Raw genomic sequence first — 19591 nt, 5'->3', positions numbered from 1 at the left:
AGCCATCAAAGTGGTATCATCTGCATATCTGAGATTGTTAATGTTGCTTCCAGAGATTTTAACTCCAGCCTTGGCTTCATCAAGCCCAGCACGTCGCATGATGTGTTCTGCATACAGGTAGGGTGAGAGTATACAACCCTGCCGTACTCCTTTCCCAATCTTAAATCAGTCCGTTGATCTGTGTTCTGTTCTTACCATTGCTACTTGGTCGTTATACAGATTCCTCAGGAGGCAGACAAGATGACTTGGTATCCCCATACCACCAAGGACTTGCCACAATTTGTTATGATCCACACAGTCAAAGGCTTTAGAATAGTCAATAAAACAGAAATAGATGTTTTTCTGAAACTCCCTGGCTTTCTCCATTATCCAGCGGATATTGGCAATTTGGTCTCTAGTTCCTCTGCCTTTTCGAAACCCAGCTTGTACATCTGGCAATTCTCGTTCCATGAATTGCTGGAGTCTACCTTGCAAGATCTTGAGCATTACCTTACTGGCATGTGGAATAAGTGCCACTGTTCGATAGTTTGAACATTCTTTGGTGCTTCCCTTTTTTGGTATGGGGATATAAGTTGATTTTTTCCAATCTGTTGGCCATTCTTGTGTTTTCCAAATTTGCTGGCATATGGCATGCATCACCTTGACAGCATCATCTTGCAAGATTTTAAACAGTTCAGCTGGATACCGTCATCTCCTGCTGCCTTGTTATTAGCAATGCTTCTTAAGGCCCGTTCAACCTCACTCTTCAGGATGTCTGGCTCTAGCTCACTGACCACACCGTCAAATCTATCCCTGATATTATTATCCTTCCTATACAGATCTTCCGTATATTCTTGCCACCTTTTCTTGATCTCTTCTGCTTCTGTTAGGTCCTTGCCATCTTTGTTTTTTATCATACCCATTTTTGCCTGGAATTTACCTCCGAAGGCCTCTTGTCCTTCCTATTCTATTATCTTCTTCCGCTTCTGTGCATTGCTTGTTTAAAAATAATTCCTGATCTCTTCTGGCTAACCTCTGGAATTTTGCATTTAATTGGGCATATCTTCCCCTATCACTGTTGCCTTTTGCTTTCCTTCTTTCTTGGGCTGCTTCCAGTGTCTCAGCAGACAGCCATCTTGCCTTTCTTTTTCTTTGGGACGTTTTTTGTTGCCGCCTCCTGAACAATGTTGCGAACTTCTGTCCATAGTTCTTCCGAGACCCTATCTACTAAATCTAGTCCCTTAAATCTATTCTTCACCTCCATTGCATATTCATTAGGAATATTAGTGAGGCCCTACTGGATGCATAAAGCATCCCAGTCAAGGCAATAAATGACTTTCCTCAAGGGAAAGAAGCCCCAACATTCCAATCTGGGCTCAGAAGCTCCCCAGCAATTCACGGAGAGGCAACGCTATGCTCTTATCTGAGGGACCAGAGGGACCTGGCAAGAATCAAACAGGTCCGCATTCGTTGACATATTGAACTGGCCTTGTCTGGCACCAGCGCTCCCGTGTAAGACAGCCAACTTAATTACCTAGAAGCTGCCTTCTATACTTTGTCAACACAGGCCTCTGTGTACTTAACAAACTGTATAGAATGTGACTGTGGAAACTCACTAGACTCCTTTTCTTTATCGCCCATCTGGCTGGTCACCTGGCTACTCTGGGCGATGTACAACAACACAACAATCAAAAACAATAAAATTACTCATAAAAACATATTCTAAAAATACCCTAACCCACCCCAAATGCCTGCCTGAACAACCGAGTTTTCCATGCGTGGCGGAAACTCATTAAAGAGGGAGCATGGCAGAGTTCTCTAGGGAGGGAGTTCCACAGAGTGGGGGCCACCACAGAGAAGGCCCTCTCCCTTGTCCTCACCAGCCTAGCTGTCCTGGCTGATGGGACAGAGAGAAGGCTATCCGAGGCTGATCTTGTTGAGCAACCTGTCTGGTGTTGCTGGAGGCGCTCATTGAGATAGGCTGGGCCAGAACCCTATAGGGTTTTAAAGGTCAAAGCCAACACCTTGAATGTGGCCCGGAAAACAACTGGTAGCCAGTGCAACTCCTTCAGCACCAGAGTGATTTGGCCCCACCCACCACTAGAATGAGGCCCCCAAGAGCCTCCCCAAAACTGTATTTGGCCCTTGGCTTGAAAGAGGCGCCCCACCCCTGGGGAAGAGGTTGGTAAATATTAAACTTTGCTCTGGGCTTCCATCCATCTTCCGCCAAAATAAGAGCACACATGTACTAGGAGTATGCCCTTTTATTCGAGAAAAATGTGCTGTATCAGGTACCCACAGGACCACAAAGGATGCTTGTTTTCTTCTGTTACATTGAGCTGAATATTAGATTTGTTTTCCCTGTCTCCTTTAATATGAGACACAAGTACTGTTTTATTTGGCTGAAACAAATATGCTAGAAGCAGATATCAAACAGCTCTGTCTCAAGGAACGACAATAATTCATTCATGGTGCTGGGGCGAACAGAGAATTACTGCTGCTGTTTGGAAATAGTTTTTTTTTTCTTATTTCAAATCAGGAGTTCTTATTGGGACACAGAATATTGAGCTTATTATATCCAAGCACAATCATGAAGTTCTGTTTCCTAGCCAGACCTATGCTGTAGGGATGGATGAATCTATTGGTTTCAGTTTCTCTCAGTTTCTCATTTTTCCAATCTTAAGTTTGGTTCCTCCCTAATTTTGATTTTTTTAAAGTTCACATAAAAACTCATAAGCATTTTTGTGCATATTGCTCTTAATACATGCATTTTATATGCATTTTTGCCTAATACACATGTTTTTTGCAAGTGGTTTTCCTAATACAATGCATTTTTGAATGCTTTTTCCCCTAACATGTGATTTTTGTATGCACTTTTTGATTGGAGAACTCCACTGCAAAGTTCAGAGAAGTGCAAATTTAGAAGGATAACCAAGTTTCAGTTCGTATAGTGGTTCAAAAGTGTGATGTTGGATAGGCATGTATTAAAACGCAACCTGACACCACCACCACCCGTACCCTGCAGGCACATGGGCACAGGGCCTTTGGGCTGTGCATCTGAGTGTAGGGGAAACTGGTGGGAGAGGGAGAGGATTGTTCAGTGGGGTGGCAAGATCCCCATCCTATCTTTCCAGAGGTGCTATATGTACAAGGAGTTAGTGGTTAATTTGTGAGAGGGCTCAGCTGAGCCTCACAATGCCTTTGCCACACAAATCAAGTCCCAATATTCAAACATGGGCGGACATTTTGTAAAAAGCCAACAGACGCTGGAGAAAGGGGAACTTGGATGTGCAGCAAAGCAGATGCATGACTACCCAAACAGTGCTCAGTTTCACTCAACCCACCTTTCAGCTAACTCTTAGGACCACACAGCCTTTGATCAGGGGCCATTACAATTCCAGTTCCCAACCAAATAAGTCAGGACATTGCCCATGAAATTGGAACAGATAAAAATAATATTACACTACAAAGCCATCCTGAAGCTATAAACTGTGGAAGCAATTTTGGTCACAATGGGCCCAGCTCTATTTTCAAATGCTGCAGGTCTGTTTGTAGACAGATGCAAGACAATGCAGGTCATGCAGTACGGGTTATTGCATTCAATCTGTAGACTTGTGCAAGCGTGAGCAGAACCTGTGATGCAATTAGAAATAATGCATTTGAAACAACTTGAAGACTCTGCTTCTACTAACATTTGCTACCACAAGATGTGGGAATGGGCATTATCATAGAATCATAGAATAGTAGGGTTGGAAGGGGCCTACAAGGCCATCGAGTCCAACCCCCTGCTCAATGCAGGAATCCAAGTCAGAGCATCCCTGACAGATGGCTGTCCAGCCTCCTCTTGAATGCCTCCAGCGTGGGAGAGCCCACCACCTCCCCAGGTAATTGATTCCATTGTTGTATTGCTCTAACAGTCAGGAATTTTTTCCTGATGTTCAGCCGGAATCTGGCTCCCTGTAACTTGAGCCCATTATTCCGTGTCCTGCACTCTGGGATGATCGAGAAGAGATCCTGGCCTTCTTCTCTGTGACAACCTTTCAAGTATTTGAAGAGCGCTATCCTATCTCCCCTCAGTCTTCTCTTCTCAAGGCTAAACATGCCCAGTTCTTTCAGTCTCTCTTCATAGGGCTTTGTTTCCAGTCATTAACTTTGGTGGCTTTAAAAAAAGGGTTAAAAAAATTCAAAGAGGGTAGGTCTCTCAATGTTTATTAAAGATAAAAGCGAGACCCAGGAGGTGGTGCTTGAAGCCTGCTGCTCTGTCCCACAGCTTTTGCCACAAGGTTCTGTCTCGTCTCTCATGCTTTTTAATATCTACATCGCACCACTAGGTGAGGTCATCCAAAGGTCTGAGCGGAGATGTCACCAGCACACAGATGACACAGAACTCTACCTCTCGTTCCCATCTTCTGATCCCAGGGAGGCGGTGGAAGTGTCTGGAGTCCCTTCAGGAGTGGATGGGGTTAAGGAGCTGAAACTTAATCCAAACAAGATGAAGGTACTATTAGTGAAGAAGGTAGTCAATAGAACCCTCCTATTCAGGAGCAGTATACCTGAGCATACAAGGTGCCAAGGAAAAACAACAGCAGATGGCCAATTGGCCACCACCTTCCTGCCCTGCTTGTGCAATTCCCAGAGGCCTCTTGGCAGGCCATGTTGGAAACAGAGTGCTGAATTAGGTGGACTTTGGCTGGTCCAGCTAGGTTCTTCAATTTGAACAATGTGTCAGAGCTGACAGGCAGTGGGCAATGGCATGTTCCACCCCTTCTTAGAGCTGAAATGGGGCCGCTCGCTGTCCAGAAGTGTGGTCACTGGGTTCGTGTCATGAGCTCCTCAAGGGCCTTGTCTCTGTGGTTCTCGCACAGCAAGAGGACTTCTTTGATGTCGGCTTGCTGGAAGCCCATGTCATTGAATTGTGCTAAGAGGTGAAGGAATTCTGCTGCCTGCAATTCAAAGGAAGCAAAAACTAAGTGATCTGTGAGAGCACACAGAGAACTTCCCTGACTGCTTCAAGAGGAAACCATCAGGAACTGTATGTGATAAATAGTCCTGGCTATAGAGCAGCCATAAGAACATCAGAAGAACCCTGCTGGATGAGACCAAGGGTCCAGTATTCTGTTCACACAGTGGCCAACCAGCCACGAGTGCAACAGCACCCTCCCGCCCATCTCCCCAGCAACTGGTGTACACAGGCTCACTGCCTCCGATACTGGAGGGAGCACATAGCCATCAGGACTAGTAGCCACTGATAGCCTTCTCCTCCAGGAATTTGTCCAACCCCCTTTTAAAGCCATCCAAATGGGTGGCCATCACTACACCCTATGGTAGTGAATTCCATAATTTAACTATGCACTGTGTGAAGTCCTTCCTTTTATCTGTCTCGAATCTCCCACCAATCAGCTTCATGGGATGACCCCATTGGGTTCTTATCAGAGAAGGAGAAAAATGTCTCCCTATCCACATTCTCCACACCATGCATAATTTTGAACACCTCTCTCATGTCTCCTCTCACCCTCCTTTTTTCCAAGCTAAACCATCCCAGCTGTTGCAACCTTCCCTCACAGGGGAGATGCTCCAGCCCCTTGATCATTTTAGTTGCCCTTTTCTGCACTCTTTCCAGCTCTACAATATCCTTTTTTAGGTGTGGTGACCAGAACTGTACACAGTATTCCAAGTGTGGTCGCACCACAGATTTCTACGATATGTATGTCAGTATGATATTGGCAGTTTTATTCTCAATCCCTTTTCTAATTATGCCTAACATGGAGTTTGCCTTTTTTACAGAGGCCGCACACTGGGTTGACATTTCCATCGAGCTGTCCACCACAACCCCAAGATCGCTTTCCTGGTCAGTCACCACTAGCTCGGATCCCATCAAGCTGTACTTGAAGTTGTGATTTTTTGCGCCACTGTGTATCACTTTACACTTGCTTACATTGAACTGCATTTGCCATTTAGATGCCCATTCTCCCAGTTTGGAGAGATCCTTCTGGAGCTCCTCACAATTCCTTTTTGTTTTACCCACCCTAAATAATTTGATGTCATTGGCAACCTGGTACCCTCCAAATGTGGACTGCAATTCCCATCATTCCCAGCCAGCACTCTTAGCCATGCTGGCTGAAAATGATGGGAATTGCAGTCCAATGTATCTGGAGGGCATCAGGTTGGTGAAGGCTCTCACAGAGCCTAGACCAGCCCACAACGTGGTACCCACCAGATGTTTTGCGCTATAACTCCCACAAGCCTCAGCCAGCAAGGCCAATGGGATTTGTAGTCCAAAATATCTGGAGGGCATGCTGGTCTAAAGCAGGGGTGGGCAGAAAATACATCTCCAGATGTTTTGGACTTCAACTCCCAAGATTCCTGACCAATGGCCATGCTAGCTGGGACTTCTGGGAATAGAAGTCCAAAGTATCTGGAGATCTGCCTTCTGCCCTTCCCTGTTCTGGAGCCTTCAGGTTTCAGATGGATGGTGGAATGCTGTGTATTTCCTGTGCCTTGCCTGAGCTGCCAGCTTGCTAGACATTTGCTAGCCAGGTACTGCCCCATCTACAATCCAAGCTTTCATAAAAAGCTTTTATGCAAAGGATGGTTGTTTTGTACCATCAGTTTTTGGTTCACAACATGCCACGGTAAGAAAAGACACTTGATAATATTTCTTCAGGAGAGGATGGGTTCTGACCTTCTCTGAGTTCTGGAACATCTCCATGGCTTCCTCCACCTGTGCCTCTTCATAACCCTGTTTCAAAAGTTTGTCGCAGGCACTGAGGTAACTGAGAACCTGTCATGGGAAAGAAAATGGTTTAATTAACACAAGACCGTTCCATCAAAAAGGTACCAGCCAACCTACTAAATCAGGCCCATCTACCCACCCATCCCTCCTTGCAGATCAGCCTACACAATTCCAGACCCGCAAAGAGCAAGCTGGATGACTGAAAGGGGTTTCTGGAGTGAATAGATCAAGACCATTCACACAATCAAGCCAGTGTGAGAGGCGGAGTGGTGTAGTGGTTAGAGCAGCCTTCCCCAACCTGGTGCCCTCCAGATGTGTTGGGACCACAACCCCCATCATCCCTGGCCACTGGCCATGCTGGCTGGGGATTATGGAAATTGTTGGAGAAGGAAATGGCAACCCACTCCAGTATTCTTGCCAAGAAAACCCCATGGAATGTATCACAAGGCTAAAAGATATGACGCCGGAAGATGAGCCCCTCAGGTCGGAAGGTGTCCAATATGCTACTGGGGAAGAGCAGAGGGTATTTCCAAGTAGCGCCAGAAAGAGTGAAGTGGCTGGGCCAAAGCCGAAAGGACACTCAGCTGTGGATGTGTCTGGTGGTGAAAAGAAAATCCGATGCTGTAAAGAACAATATTGTTTAGGAACCTGGAATGTCAGATCAATGAATCAAGGTAAGCTGGAGGTGGTCAAACATGAGATGGCAAGATTGAACATCGACATCTTGGGAATCAGCGAACTAAAATGGACAGGCATGGGCGAATTTAATTCAGGTGACCATCATATCTACTATTGTGGGCAAGAATCCCTTAGAAGAAATGGAGTAGCACTCGTAGTCAACAAAAGGGTGGGAAAAGCAGTACTGGGGTACAATCTTAAAAATGATAGAATGATCTCAGTACGAATCCAAGGCAAACCATTCAACATCACAGTAATTCAAGTCTATGCCCCAACCACTAAGGCCGAAGAAGCTGAGGTTGATCGGTTCTATGAAGACCTACAACACCTTCTAGAACTAACACCAAAAAAAGATGTCCTCTTCATCATAGGGGATTGGAATGCTAAAGTAGGAAGTCAAGAAATCACCGGGATAACAGGCAGGCATGGCCTTGGTGTACAAAATGAAGCAGGACAAAAGCTAATAGAGTTTTGCCAAGAGAACACGCTGATCATAGCAAACACTCTTTTCCAACAGCACAAGAGGCGACTCTACACATGGACGTCACCAGATGGTCAATATCGAAATCAGATTGATTATGTCCTTTGCAGCCAAAGATGGAGAAGCTCCATACAGTCAGTAAAAACAAGACCTGGAGCTGACTGTGGCTCAGATCATGAGCTGCTTCTTGCAAAATTTCGGCTTAAATTGAAGAACGTCGGGAAAACCACTAAACCGTTCAGGTATGACCTAAATCATATCCCTGATGAATATACAGTGGAGGTGAGGAATAGATTTCAGGGATTAGACCTGACAGACAGAGTGCCTGAGGAACTATGGACGGAGGTCCGTAACATTGTTCAGGAGGCAGCAACGAAATCCATCCCAAAGAAAAAGAAATGCAAGTAAGCAAAGTGGCTGTCTGATGAGGCTTTACAAGTAGCTCACGAAAGAAGGGAAGCGAAAAGCAAGGGAGAAAGGGGAAGATATACCCAACTGAATGCAGAGTTCCAGAGAATAGCAAGGAGAGACAAGAAGGCCTTCTTAAATGAACAATGCAAAGAAATCGAGGAAAACAACAGAATGGGAAAGACTAGAGATCTCTTCAAGAAAATTGGAGATCTCAAGGGAACGTTTTGTGCAAAGACGGGCATGATAAAGGACAAAGAAGGCAGGGACCTAACAGAAGCAGATGAGATTAAGAAGAGGTGGCAAGAATACACAGAAGAACTATACAGGAAAGATCTGAATGTCCCTGATAGCCATGATAGTGCGGTCACTGAACTTGAGCCGGACATCCTCGAGAGTGAAGTCAAGTGGGCCTTAGGAAGCATTAGTAACAACAAAGCTAGCGGAGATGACAGTATTCCAGCCGAGCTATTTAAAATCCTAAAAGATGATGCTGTTAAAGTGCTGCATTCAATATGCCAACAAATCTGGAACACTCAACAGTGGCCACAAGACTGGAAAAGGTCAGTTTACATTCCAATTCCAAAGAAGGGCAACGCCAAAGAGTGTTCAAACTACCGCACAATTGCGCTCATTTCACATGCCAGCAAGGTGATGCTCAAAATCCTACAAGCTAGGCTTCAGCAGTATGCGAACCGAGAACTACCGGAAATACAAGCTGGGTTTCGAAGAGGCAGAGGAACTAGAGATCAAATCGCCAACATTCGCTGCATCATGGAGAAAGCAAGAGAATTCCAGAAAAACGTCTATTTCTGCTTCATTGACTACGCTAAAGCCTTTGATTGTGTGGATCACAACAAACTGTGGCAAATTCTTAAAGTGATGGGAGTACCAGACCACCTTACCTGTCTCCTGAGAAACCTGTACGAAGGTCAAGAAGCAACAGTAAGAACCGGACATGGAACAACCGATTGGTTCAAAATTGGGAAAGGAGTACGACAAGGCTGCATATTGTCACCCTGCTTATTTAACTTATATGCAGAGTACATCATGAGAAATGCCGGGTTGGATGAATCAGAGGTCGGAATTAAGATTGCTGGGAGAATTATCAACAACCTCCGATATGCAGACGATACCACCCTAATGGCAGAAAGCGAAGAGGATCTCAAGAAGCCTCTTGTTGAGGGTGAAAGAGGAGAGTGCAAAAGCTGGTTTGAAACTCAACATTAAAAAACTAAGATCATGGCATCTGGCCCCATCACTTCCTGGCATATAGAAGGGGAAGAAATGGAAGCAGTGACAGATTTTATTTTCTTGGGCTCCAAGATCACCGCAGACGGTGACTGTAGCCATGAAATTAAAAGATGCTTGCTCCTTGGGAGGAAAGCTATGGCCAACCTAGACAGCATAGTAAGAAGCAGAGACATCACCTTGCCGACAAAGGTCTGTCTAATCAAAGCTATGGTTTTCCCAGTTGTAATGTATGGCTGTGAGAGCTGGACTATAAGGAAGGCTGAGCGCCGAAGAATTGATGCTTTCGAACTGTGGTGCTGGAGAAGACTCTTACGAGTCCCCTGGACTGCAAGGAGGTCAAATCAGTCCATCCTAAAGGAAATCAACCCTGAGTGCTCATTGGAAGGACAGATAATGAAGCTGAAGCTCCAATATTTTGGCCACCTAATGCGAAGAGAAAACTCCCTGGAAAAGACCCTGATGCTGGGAAAGACTGAAGGCAAAAGGAGAAGGGGACGGCAGAGGATGAGATGGCTAGATAGCATCACGGATGCAATGAATATGAACTTGAGCACGCTCCGGGAGAGAGCGCAGGACAGGAAGGCCTGGCGTGCTGTGGTCCATGGGGTCACGAAGAGTCGGACACGACTGAACGACTGAACAACAACAACAACATGTGGGGGGCACCAGGTTGGGGAAGGTTGTGCCAGAGTGTCACACTAGGACTGGCAGAGTATCTCCCCCATGATTTCTGCCAATATGACTGGAGGAGGGGGGACGATTCCTCACCATCAGGTAGGCTCTGGGCAGGAGCAAAATCAGTCTGCCCAATCAAATTAAACTGCATGCATTTCCATGTGCCACTGAATATCTCATGCCCTGTTCTGGCTGTACCACAATGCTCCAGAAGTGGGAACAAACCCCTTAAAATGACATCATAAGGTTTGTATCCAGTGTTAGTCTAATGTAACATAATCCTGCTCTAAGCAGGACTAACATTGGATACAACCCTATGTCATCCTCCACCGAAGAATATCAAATGCTATAGAATTAAGTATGCTGCAAACCTAAGGAGTTTTTGACCTTGAACACAAAATATAATAGAATCTACAGAATCAAGAGTGTTAACTATTGGGGGGGGAAGCAAATTTCTAGTCCTCATGGCTCTGGAGAAAGACCTTGAGATTTCCTCATCAGCCTCAGGAACTGATGGCTCACCAGAGCCATCTGAGGCTTTCGTGTTTTTGAACAGGAAGGGGAACAGACTGAAATTCCAACAGGACACCTGCAGAATGTCTATGACTGGTTCACTGTATAGTTTCTCCACAGCCCAGCAAACTTGCCTCTTCGCATACACATTTCAATGGGCTTCGGGTGTTCTCTTTGTTATTTTTCTCCCCCTCCCTATCTACTGAATGGGTTGCATTGAGTTGGTGTTTGAACAAATGTAATCAAAATAACTCGGGCAACAACAGTAATGATGCCGCTTCCCATGTGTTAAGATAACCGTCGACAAAGTTATTCTCTGCAGATGAATGGAAAATACGAGTACAAATAAAGAGGAATGTTTCCCAAATCCCCTGCCAAGGTGCAAAGAGCCCCGAGACACCGATATCGCAGCTGACATAAATCATAGCTCTTGAAACACACAAAGACAAGATCTATCGAGATCCCCTATTATTTCCCATTCTAAGATCTAATTAAAATGATGCAACTCAACTGGTGTCTGTCTCTCCAGTCATGGGCAACCTCAAAACATTCTGCATCTTGGGGCCAAAACAGACATGACTTCAAATGTGTGTCCAGCCGCTATGTCTTTTTTTCCTTGTTACTCTAGGGAGGCATGGCCTCCCCAATCTAGATCTTAAAAGCCCCCCTACTCCCCATGCTAAGGTCCCAATCTGGATGGGAGGGCCCTGCACCTACTCTAGAGTAAAAATGGAAGAAAAACAAGACATAGCTGTTACACATACATTTAAAGTCACATCTGTTTTCGTCCATAGAAGGCTATGCAGGGGTCTCCTTAGGACACTGAGAAATGCACACCGTCATTTGAAAGCCAAGAGTTATTTCTGGCTTTCCCCATTGTTCTTGGAGTGCTGACAGCATAATTCCCAGTGCATCCCCCTTGAATACCACGCGTGCCACTCGTTCCCTATGCAAAAATATACATGGGAGTCAGCAATCAGACAGCTATATCCAAAGATCTATATCCAGAATTGGCTTAAAAATATACCCATTTGTAGGCAAATACCAGAATTCTGTAGGACTGAAAGTGGCAGAAGTTGGTCAAGGGACCAAGTGATGGACATGGGGGGATTTGCTTGCATTCAGTTCCATCCTCACCCACTGATTCAGCTTGGGGCTTCCAGATGACACTTTTATTGTGCAATTGCCCTGCCTTGTACACAAAATCTTATGGGAGATCCAGATGACCATGACATCCATTTGAAGCCCACTGAGTTCTTCCGTCAGACCCCATCTACAGAGGGACTCTTTCCAATGTGATTCAGTGTAAAACCGCATCTTCATCCATTCGGATCTGCTTCTCCCATGGCACATGTAGCCAATTAAAGTGGCTTATATGTGGGGAAAAAACCCGCTTTTGCATGGCAGACAGCATGAGAAACTGCATTATTTTGGGCATATGTGGGTGGAGTCTCACAGCATCAACAAGTCATTAAACTTATGTGCAGGTCTCCTGCAGCAGATAAGGGGAGATTGAAAACAAAAGGCAAAGCTATTCCCAACACCTCTCTCCCCTCTCGTGCTGAGTAAGTGCAATGGAAGACAGTGTGTTTTACTTCTGAGTAGACATATTTATCCAGGCTGTTTGCAGCTAGTTGTTCCTTGAGGTCATTAATCTTATGTGAATATGTGTACCTGTGCCGAAAGGGATTTTAAAAAAATAAATTCCAAAAGCAATGCGTTGACTTTCTTGGGAGTAAGGCTCAATTGGGAAAAAACAAGACACTATCATCAGAGGGTGAAGCCAACTCCTCTCCCGGGGTCCACCCTTTGTGGATGCAACTTCCCCTTCCTCCCAGCAGCACTGCTCCCCCAGCTGCCGCTGAAGCCAGTATTGAACCAGAAGTTGAGATCACACAGACTCCCAAACCGCACTGAAGCCGGTGCGATGGGAAAATCCTTCACAAAACGACCTTGCAAAATGTGGGTTTTATGGCGTGAAAATCCACGGTTGCTGAGAAGATGGGAGAACGTCATGTGCCACAGTCGTGTGCGAGGTGCAGTAGCACCATAGTAAATTTTCCGTGTAGATCTGGCTTTTGCTCTCACCACAGAAATCCATTAGGGATGGAAAGATGGAAAAGCTGCACAGTGTCTTTTGATTGGTAGCGCTAGGATCTCTCCATCTCTAGGCACCCAGCATTTCATTCTGTAAACAGGAATAACAGTGACCTCTCTCTTGCTGGCTGTTGAGAGGACAAATATGGACTGGAGGGCTCCAGTGCAAATTGCAATGGCAATGGTAATGGTATTAAAATGGTAAATAGCAAATTACAAACCCTAGATTCTACCAGATCAGGCTATTATGAAGGGCACTGATACTGGAGAGAATGAAATAATTATCTCTCCAAAGGCCAGAACATGGAGTCAGGGCAGATAAAAAAAGATGTATTTCTTCACACAACAAGCTGCGTAGAACTTTGTTATTGGCCAGCCCAGACGGTAAATAACTACATAATATACAGACTTACAGAACTCATTGCCTGTGAGATGTGGCGATGGCCACCACCTAAGAGGGCTTCAAGAAAGAGATTAGGCACATTTATGGAGGAAGAGGTCTTATCACAGGCTCTTAGCCATAGTAGCCAAACGAAACCTCCACGCTCAGTGGTATGCCATTCAGGAGCGCGGCAAAACCTGCACAAGCAGCCAGAGCTCTTGGGAAGGAGGGGGAAAGAATTCGCCATGATTTCAGTGGTGGTCACTGCGGTTGGAGGGGCAGAGGGCGGAGGAAGAGAATTCCCCACCCACTCCCAGGCAGAGTTGCAATATAACACTGAATTCATTCAGACAGATTTTAAATGGTTTCCCTCCACTCCCAGGGAGAGAGATATAATATTAAACTCACCAAGCGGCTCTGTTGCTTAAATAAAGCAATAGGCCGGGGGGGGGGGGGAGCTTTTCCTCTCACGTCCATCCAGTCTGCTGCTACCGCCTCTGCATCCTCCTCTTTGGCTGGAGAGTGGAGACTGAGGCACAGCGAAGGGGAAAATTGAGCTGTGGCACCCGTGTGCCACTGGCACCCTTCTGACCTATCCCTTTGGAAAGGGTCAGGCTCAGATTCAGCTGTCTGCCTGGCCCAGAAAGGCTGCGTTTTGGAGGAGCGAGCCCTCCAGGGAAGGAAGCCTTTCTTCCTTTTACTGCGCGTGTGTGGGGGCAGGGGCAGGGGCAGGGCGGCCAACCCCCAGCCCGCTGATTTGCACTGCCCCTGTTGCCATTCCCCAGGACCTCCCCTTTATTGCTGCCAGGGCCTCCTTCGAGGAGGCATGACTGAGGGAGCCAGCTGCAAGCCACCTTCCCCAGCGAGAAGACCCCGCCCCAAAGATCCCAACCCGTACTTAAATCACCCTTGGGGTGTAGCAAGTACAGTGCTAGCAGTGAGGGCTGGATTAGGGTGTTTTTAAAAAAAAACAACAGTTGCATTTCTATTTCATATGTATTAAATATGCTGATCATTTTGTTGTAACACCGAATTAAGCCCAATCTACACAGAGGTGACTTCCAAGGCTGATCCAGCTTAAAAATGGATTTTCACAAATTCGGATTTGCTCCTCCTGTGGCAACGTAGCCAAGTAATGTGGTGTGTACATGAGGAAAAAAACCGCTTCGGCGGGGCAAACAGCACCTGAAACTGCATTAGTTCGGGTACATGTGGGCGAATTTGCTTGATATGTCTTGCAATTTTTTATGATGCTTCAGATCGTAGCTAATGTTAGTCCTACTTAGAGGAGACCCACTGAAAACAATAGGACAAGTTAGACTAACATTAGGGACAACCTTGTATTTTGATATTTATTTGATGTTTATTGTGAGACACTTTGGGCACAGTCCCCTGTCGATAAGTGGCATATAAACAGACTAAACTAAAACTCAAGATTAGCAGCTGTGAGGGTAAATAAGAGGCAAAGCCATCAACTTCTTTCCCTGCTTGGAGCTTCACAGAGCCTTTGACTGTTGGGAGACAGAATGCTGACCTAGACAGACCTCTGACCTGATCAAACAGAGATACCCTTTAATATATTCCTTTGGCCCCAAAGGCCATAAAAATAAACTCAGCTAGCTGAAATTGGCTGAAAACTCATTCCTTGTTAATGAGGGCAGAAGAATGCAACACTCCTTGTTTATTATCAATGCAGGCTCTGCCTTCACTAGCAGTTTTCTGCATTTGTTTCCATCACAACTTCTGTTTATGAAACTCCACTGGTGGGGAGAAAATATCTTTGCCCATTAAGGGAGAGAGCATCTCACCATGCTCAGAGTGACTGGACAGAAGGACTTGAGTATCCAAACAAGGGCTCCTTTTGATCATGGCAGTGAAATTCCATCAGGGAGGATCCTATTCATAGGATTGTTTTAAGGCCAGTTAAGGCCAGTACCAAAGAAACTCAAATTCTTCACCAAGTAAAGCTGGATCCTATTCCCTGCAAACATTATAAAAAGGTGCATAAAGAGTCTTATTTTGCGTCATTTATGCTGCAGTGTTGAATGTTCTGGACCCTCTATTTTCCTAACTCCTCCCACTGAAAACCTTATGTAGGAACCCTCCCCTTTCCTGTAGCCATGAAATTCCAAGCACTCTTGCATGAGATTGAATTTCTTGATCCATTTCAAACAATCTGGCACCAAAATTGCCGCAGTAGTTCTGACAGATGGCCTATGGCAGGAGAGGGGCTGGTGCATACGTGTGACTCCCTATTGCAGGATTCTTCAACCTGGTGCCCTCCAGCTGTGCTGGACTACAACCCCCATCATTCCCAGCCAGCATGGCCATTAGCCAGAGCATGCTGGCGCAGAATGATGGGCATTGCAATCCAACGCATCTGGAAGGCACCGGGTTGGGGAAGAAACAGAGCAGCCTCACTAGATTCTCCTGGACCTCTCAGCAGCTTCCAACACCATCACCCATTGAATGCTTTTGGATCGGCTATCTGGGTTGGGGACTGGAGGTCCCATGTTAGGGTTTGATCCATTCCTATCTGGACAGCCAATGTCAGAAAGTGGTGCTGAGAGACCAGTGCTCACCTCCCTGGCGTTTATCCTACAGAGCTTCTGAAGGGTTCTTTCTCACCTCCCATGCTTTAAAACAAGACAACACTGAGTGAGGCCCTCTGGAGGTTTGGGGTGACGTGTCACCAATATGGAGATGATAGCCAACTCCATCTCCTTTCTTCTTTGGATTCACCCACAAGAAGCAGTGATGGTGCTAAACCAGTGCGCAGATGCAGTGGTGGAGTAACTGATGGTCAATTACCTGAAACACAATCCAGCCAAGAGGGAGGTCCTGTTGGTGGCTGGTTCATCAGTTTGGGCTTGTAACTCATTGGGGGTAGTTTTTTATGTTTTCTGTATATTAAGGTGTTTATTGTTGGAGACAGACACTTATTCCATAGCCCACACTCCTTTTGGCTGTGGATTGGGCCTGATCGGTAATACATAATCATTATGAATTATACTAGACAGGATTTTCAGAAGTGACGACAGTGGAGGCTGGTGGCTCCGATGTCAGTGGGTGTGTGAAACCACCCTGGGATTCAGCCAGAACCAGTCAGAACTGCACAGGAGCTATCCAAGCTGCTGCACCCAACCCCCAAAATAGGTTCAGCACCATGGATAGCTCCTTTAGAACCAGTTCTGGCTGGTTCTGACTGAAACACAGAATGGCAATATAGCCCCATTGAATCAGAGCTACCAACCTCCACTGATGGAGCGACAATGCGCTGTTGTGAAGCACCTCCGCTGCTCAGGCATGTGCAGAGTTGCACAATTAACATTCACTGCACTGTGATTTTGTGAACGACTCTGTGGAGCCAAGTTGTGCAAATCAGAGTTTTGACACTTAGTATGAACTTACATATAACCATTGACATTAGCCATTTTGAGGTACTGTACCATTAAAGTATATAAGGGTGCAATCCTATGGCCGCTAGTCAGCGGCTAGATGGCCATAGGATAGGTCGGCTCCCTGAGACTGACCTCTGCCCCCTCCCACGCTGCCTCACAGGCAGCGTGGAATGGCCCTGCGATCCACTCTCGGTAGAGCAGCGAAAACAGGGTGTTGCTGGGGGTGGGCTGGGTGGGCAGAAGTGCCTTTCCAACACTTCCTATGCATCGTCCAGCATCCGCCTCCCCCCCCGCTCCAACTTCCCATGGCTAGACAGCGGAAATTGGCTGTTCAGCCATGAATGCTGGGTGGCTGAAGCACTGAGGGGAAGATCCCCTCCATGCTGCTCCTGCCTGGCATTGGATAGGCAGTCGCCTCCGAGTTTGGAGGCGGCCACCTTTCCTGATAGCATTGTGTCAGGACTGATTCTGAGTGTATGGAGATAGTGAGCGGTTCAGATTCAGGAGGGGAACAGCCAGAACTGGGGGAGGCACCTTCCCCAGCGAATTCAGATATGGATAGGCGTGCTTCTCAGGAGGCTAGCACCCAGGTGGCTGGGCCTGAAGCCCCCCCACCCCGCTCCTCCGTGAGAATCCAGGAGGAGGAGGCAGCAAGAGCGGGGCGTGAACCGAGGGATGCTAGACTGCAGCGCAGAGCGAAGCAGGAAAAGTTAGAGGTGGTGCTCAGACAGTCCACCTGGTTGGCGATGTGTGAGGGTCGACGTAGGGGAGCATCACTGGATGGGAGGGGTTTCCCTCCCTAAGTTATTCTAGCCAGCAAGTCCCTGTTCAAACTGCTGGCAGCATTATAGTTCCCATTTGGATTCCCTGTTGTTATTCCTTTCTAGCCTGAGAGTCTTCAGGGATTTGCATCTGTAACGAACCTGTTGATAGTGAATTAAAGGCATGAGACTGAAGCCTCTCTTCTTGTGTGTGTGCATGAGGAAGGCGGGGGCCAAGAGAATGAGACACATTGCGCCCTAAATGTATTACATTACATTATAGAAAGGTTATACATTTACTTACTGCCTGGCTGGTGCTCTTTACATGAGTGTAAAGAAAATGCAACTTGGACCCATTATTAATAATACTATCTCCCCTGCAACTAGTTGCATAATTGGCTGCCATTATGAATTTTGAGAATATTAAGAAGGTTTATCTTAATTTGAACTTAATGCGGTATGCTTCTTAAATACCAGGTTTTGTACTTTCATCGTGCACAGTTCTGCCTCTGATTGTGGCTTGGCTTCTGCCCTACAGAAACTTGGTTTGTTCTTTTAATTAAAAAATAAAGTTGAGATTCTTAGGATGGTCAATTCCAGAACTACACATCCGGTGTATTTTTCTCCACTTTCAGAGGATGTTAACATAAGCAGCTCTGGTTAAGGTCACATACAGGAAACGCTGGACTTTTCATACAATATTCCGTTCAGATTTGCCTGGAATAAGTTAACACAAGGAGCCGCCTTATGCGTTGCTTGTCTATCCAATTCAGTCTCGTCTACACCATGTATGGGCAACTTGTGGCCCTGGGGCAGTGGTGGGAAACCTCAGCCCCAGGGGGTGAATCCGGCTCTCCTGGGGCCCCAATACAGCCCTCTGGGGTTCCTGAGATGGCTCCCCTTCTCCTGGCCCCACCCCTTTTCCCGTGACCATAAATCGTTGGTGGTGTCCTGGCTTTAGTGCTGTTTTTTCCCCATTCTAAAGGCCGGAATGCTTCTCTTAAGGCTTGGTAACTGGGAGTATGAGCTTCAAGCTACAATACGCTGGTATATTGTTTTTGCATTTTCGACTCCACCCCTTTTGCCTTTGGCTCTGCCCTGTTGGCTTCAGCTACACTCACCACTGGGATGCAGCCCCCAAGAGCTTTTCCAAAACTGAATTCAGTGCTGGGGCTAAAAGAGGTTCCCCATCCCTGCCTGAGGGCCACATTCAGACCTCTGGCAAGAGCAACCTGTCCCTCCCTCAGTAGCCTGCTGGATGGGGAGGGAGAGGGGGGTGTCCTCCACCCACTTTTGGCTCTGGCCCTGCCCACGGTTGGCATGGAGCACCGGACAGATGACCTCTGAGGGCATGCAGTCCTCGACAGAAGGAAGTTCCCCAGCTCTGGTCTCGCAGACTAGCAGCAGCTCTCCAGGGTTGTTAGACAGGGATTTTTCCCATCCCTCCCAAGAGATGCTGCCCCTGATGGAACCTGGGCCTTTTTGCATCTGCTGAGCTATGTGGCCCTTCCCACCTGTGATCTGTGCTCATTGCAGTGGAGGCTGGTGGCTACGATGTCAGTGGGGCGGTGAATGCACTCTGGGTTTCAGTCAGAGCTCTAAAAGGGCTTTAGAGTTCTGACTGGTTCTAACTGAAACCCAGAGTGGATTTACTGCCCCACTGACATTGGAGCCACCAGCCTCCACTGGTTCATGAACAACTGATGCAACGTTATCTCCATATCAGCACTTGATAGGACAGAATTTCCATGGCGCTAACAGATGTTTTCCCTGCCCTGCTATGGGGAAGAGAGAGGATCCACCAACCTGCCCCACGCTTTGTCTCCCAGTCTTCTGGAGAGCAAGGATCGCCCGGCGTATAGGATAACCCAAGGCTAAAACTGGCTCAATGAGGTCACGCTCCTCTTGGCTGAGTGCCGAGAGCAGGTCAGCTGTGGAGTCAGGATGAGTTCTGTGGGAACCAAGAGGTCGCTGGACCCCAGGAGGGGGCGGGAGGCAGGAATAAGGGCTGAGGGACTGAAAAAAATAAACAGAGAGCTTAAAGTTAGTTAATTTTCAGGCAACATTACAAGACGTCTGGTACTTTGCAAGGCTTTAAAAAGGGCTCTTATTCTCATCTGGAATACATGCAGGAATTGTGGATACTCCAAAGAATTGCTTCAAGCCTTGGTCATATTAGAATTAATTTAGACAAACCACAGAAGAAGCCAGGAAAATTCCTGTACATGG

General features: G+C 46.6%; 1 protein-coding gene across 3 annotated transcripts in view; it reads right to left on the bottom strand.

Annotated features, from left to right (window-relative positions):
* Positions 1–571: 571 nt before the first annotated feature.
* Positions 572–19591, bottom strand: part of UBAP1L (ubiquitin associated protein 1 like) — a 37956-nt gene continuing 18936 nt past the window's right edge. For all 3 annotated transcript variants that reach the window (XM_084817449.1, XM_084817450.1, XM_084817451.1), the window contains 3 exons: positions 19169–19378; positions 6662–6760; positions 572–4922 (listed from right to left, as the gene is read on the bottom strand). In XM_084817449.1, coding sequence (XP_084673575.1) covers positions 4788–4922; positions 6662–6760; positions 19169–19378 — 444 coding nt within the window. In that variant the 3' untranslated portion in view covers positions 572–4787. The remainder of the gene's footprint in view (positions 4923–6661; positions 6761–19168; positions 19379–19591) is intronic.

Source organism: Heloderma suspectum, chromosome 11, assembly GCF_057233095.1.
Source record: "Heloderma suspectum isolate Gila_16-S chromosome 11, 16-S_ref, whole genome shotgun sequence".
Lineage (NCBI taxonomy): Eukaryota > Metazoa > Chordata > Lepidosauria > Squamata > Helodermatidae > Heloderma > Heloderma suspectum.
The sequence above is the reverse complement of the archived record's forward strand: the minus strand, read 5'-3'. Positions and strand labels throughout refer to the sequence as shown.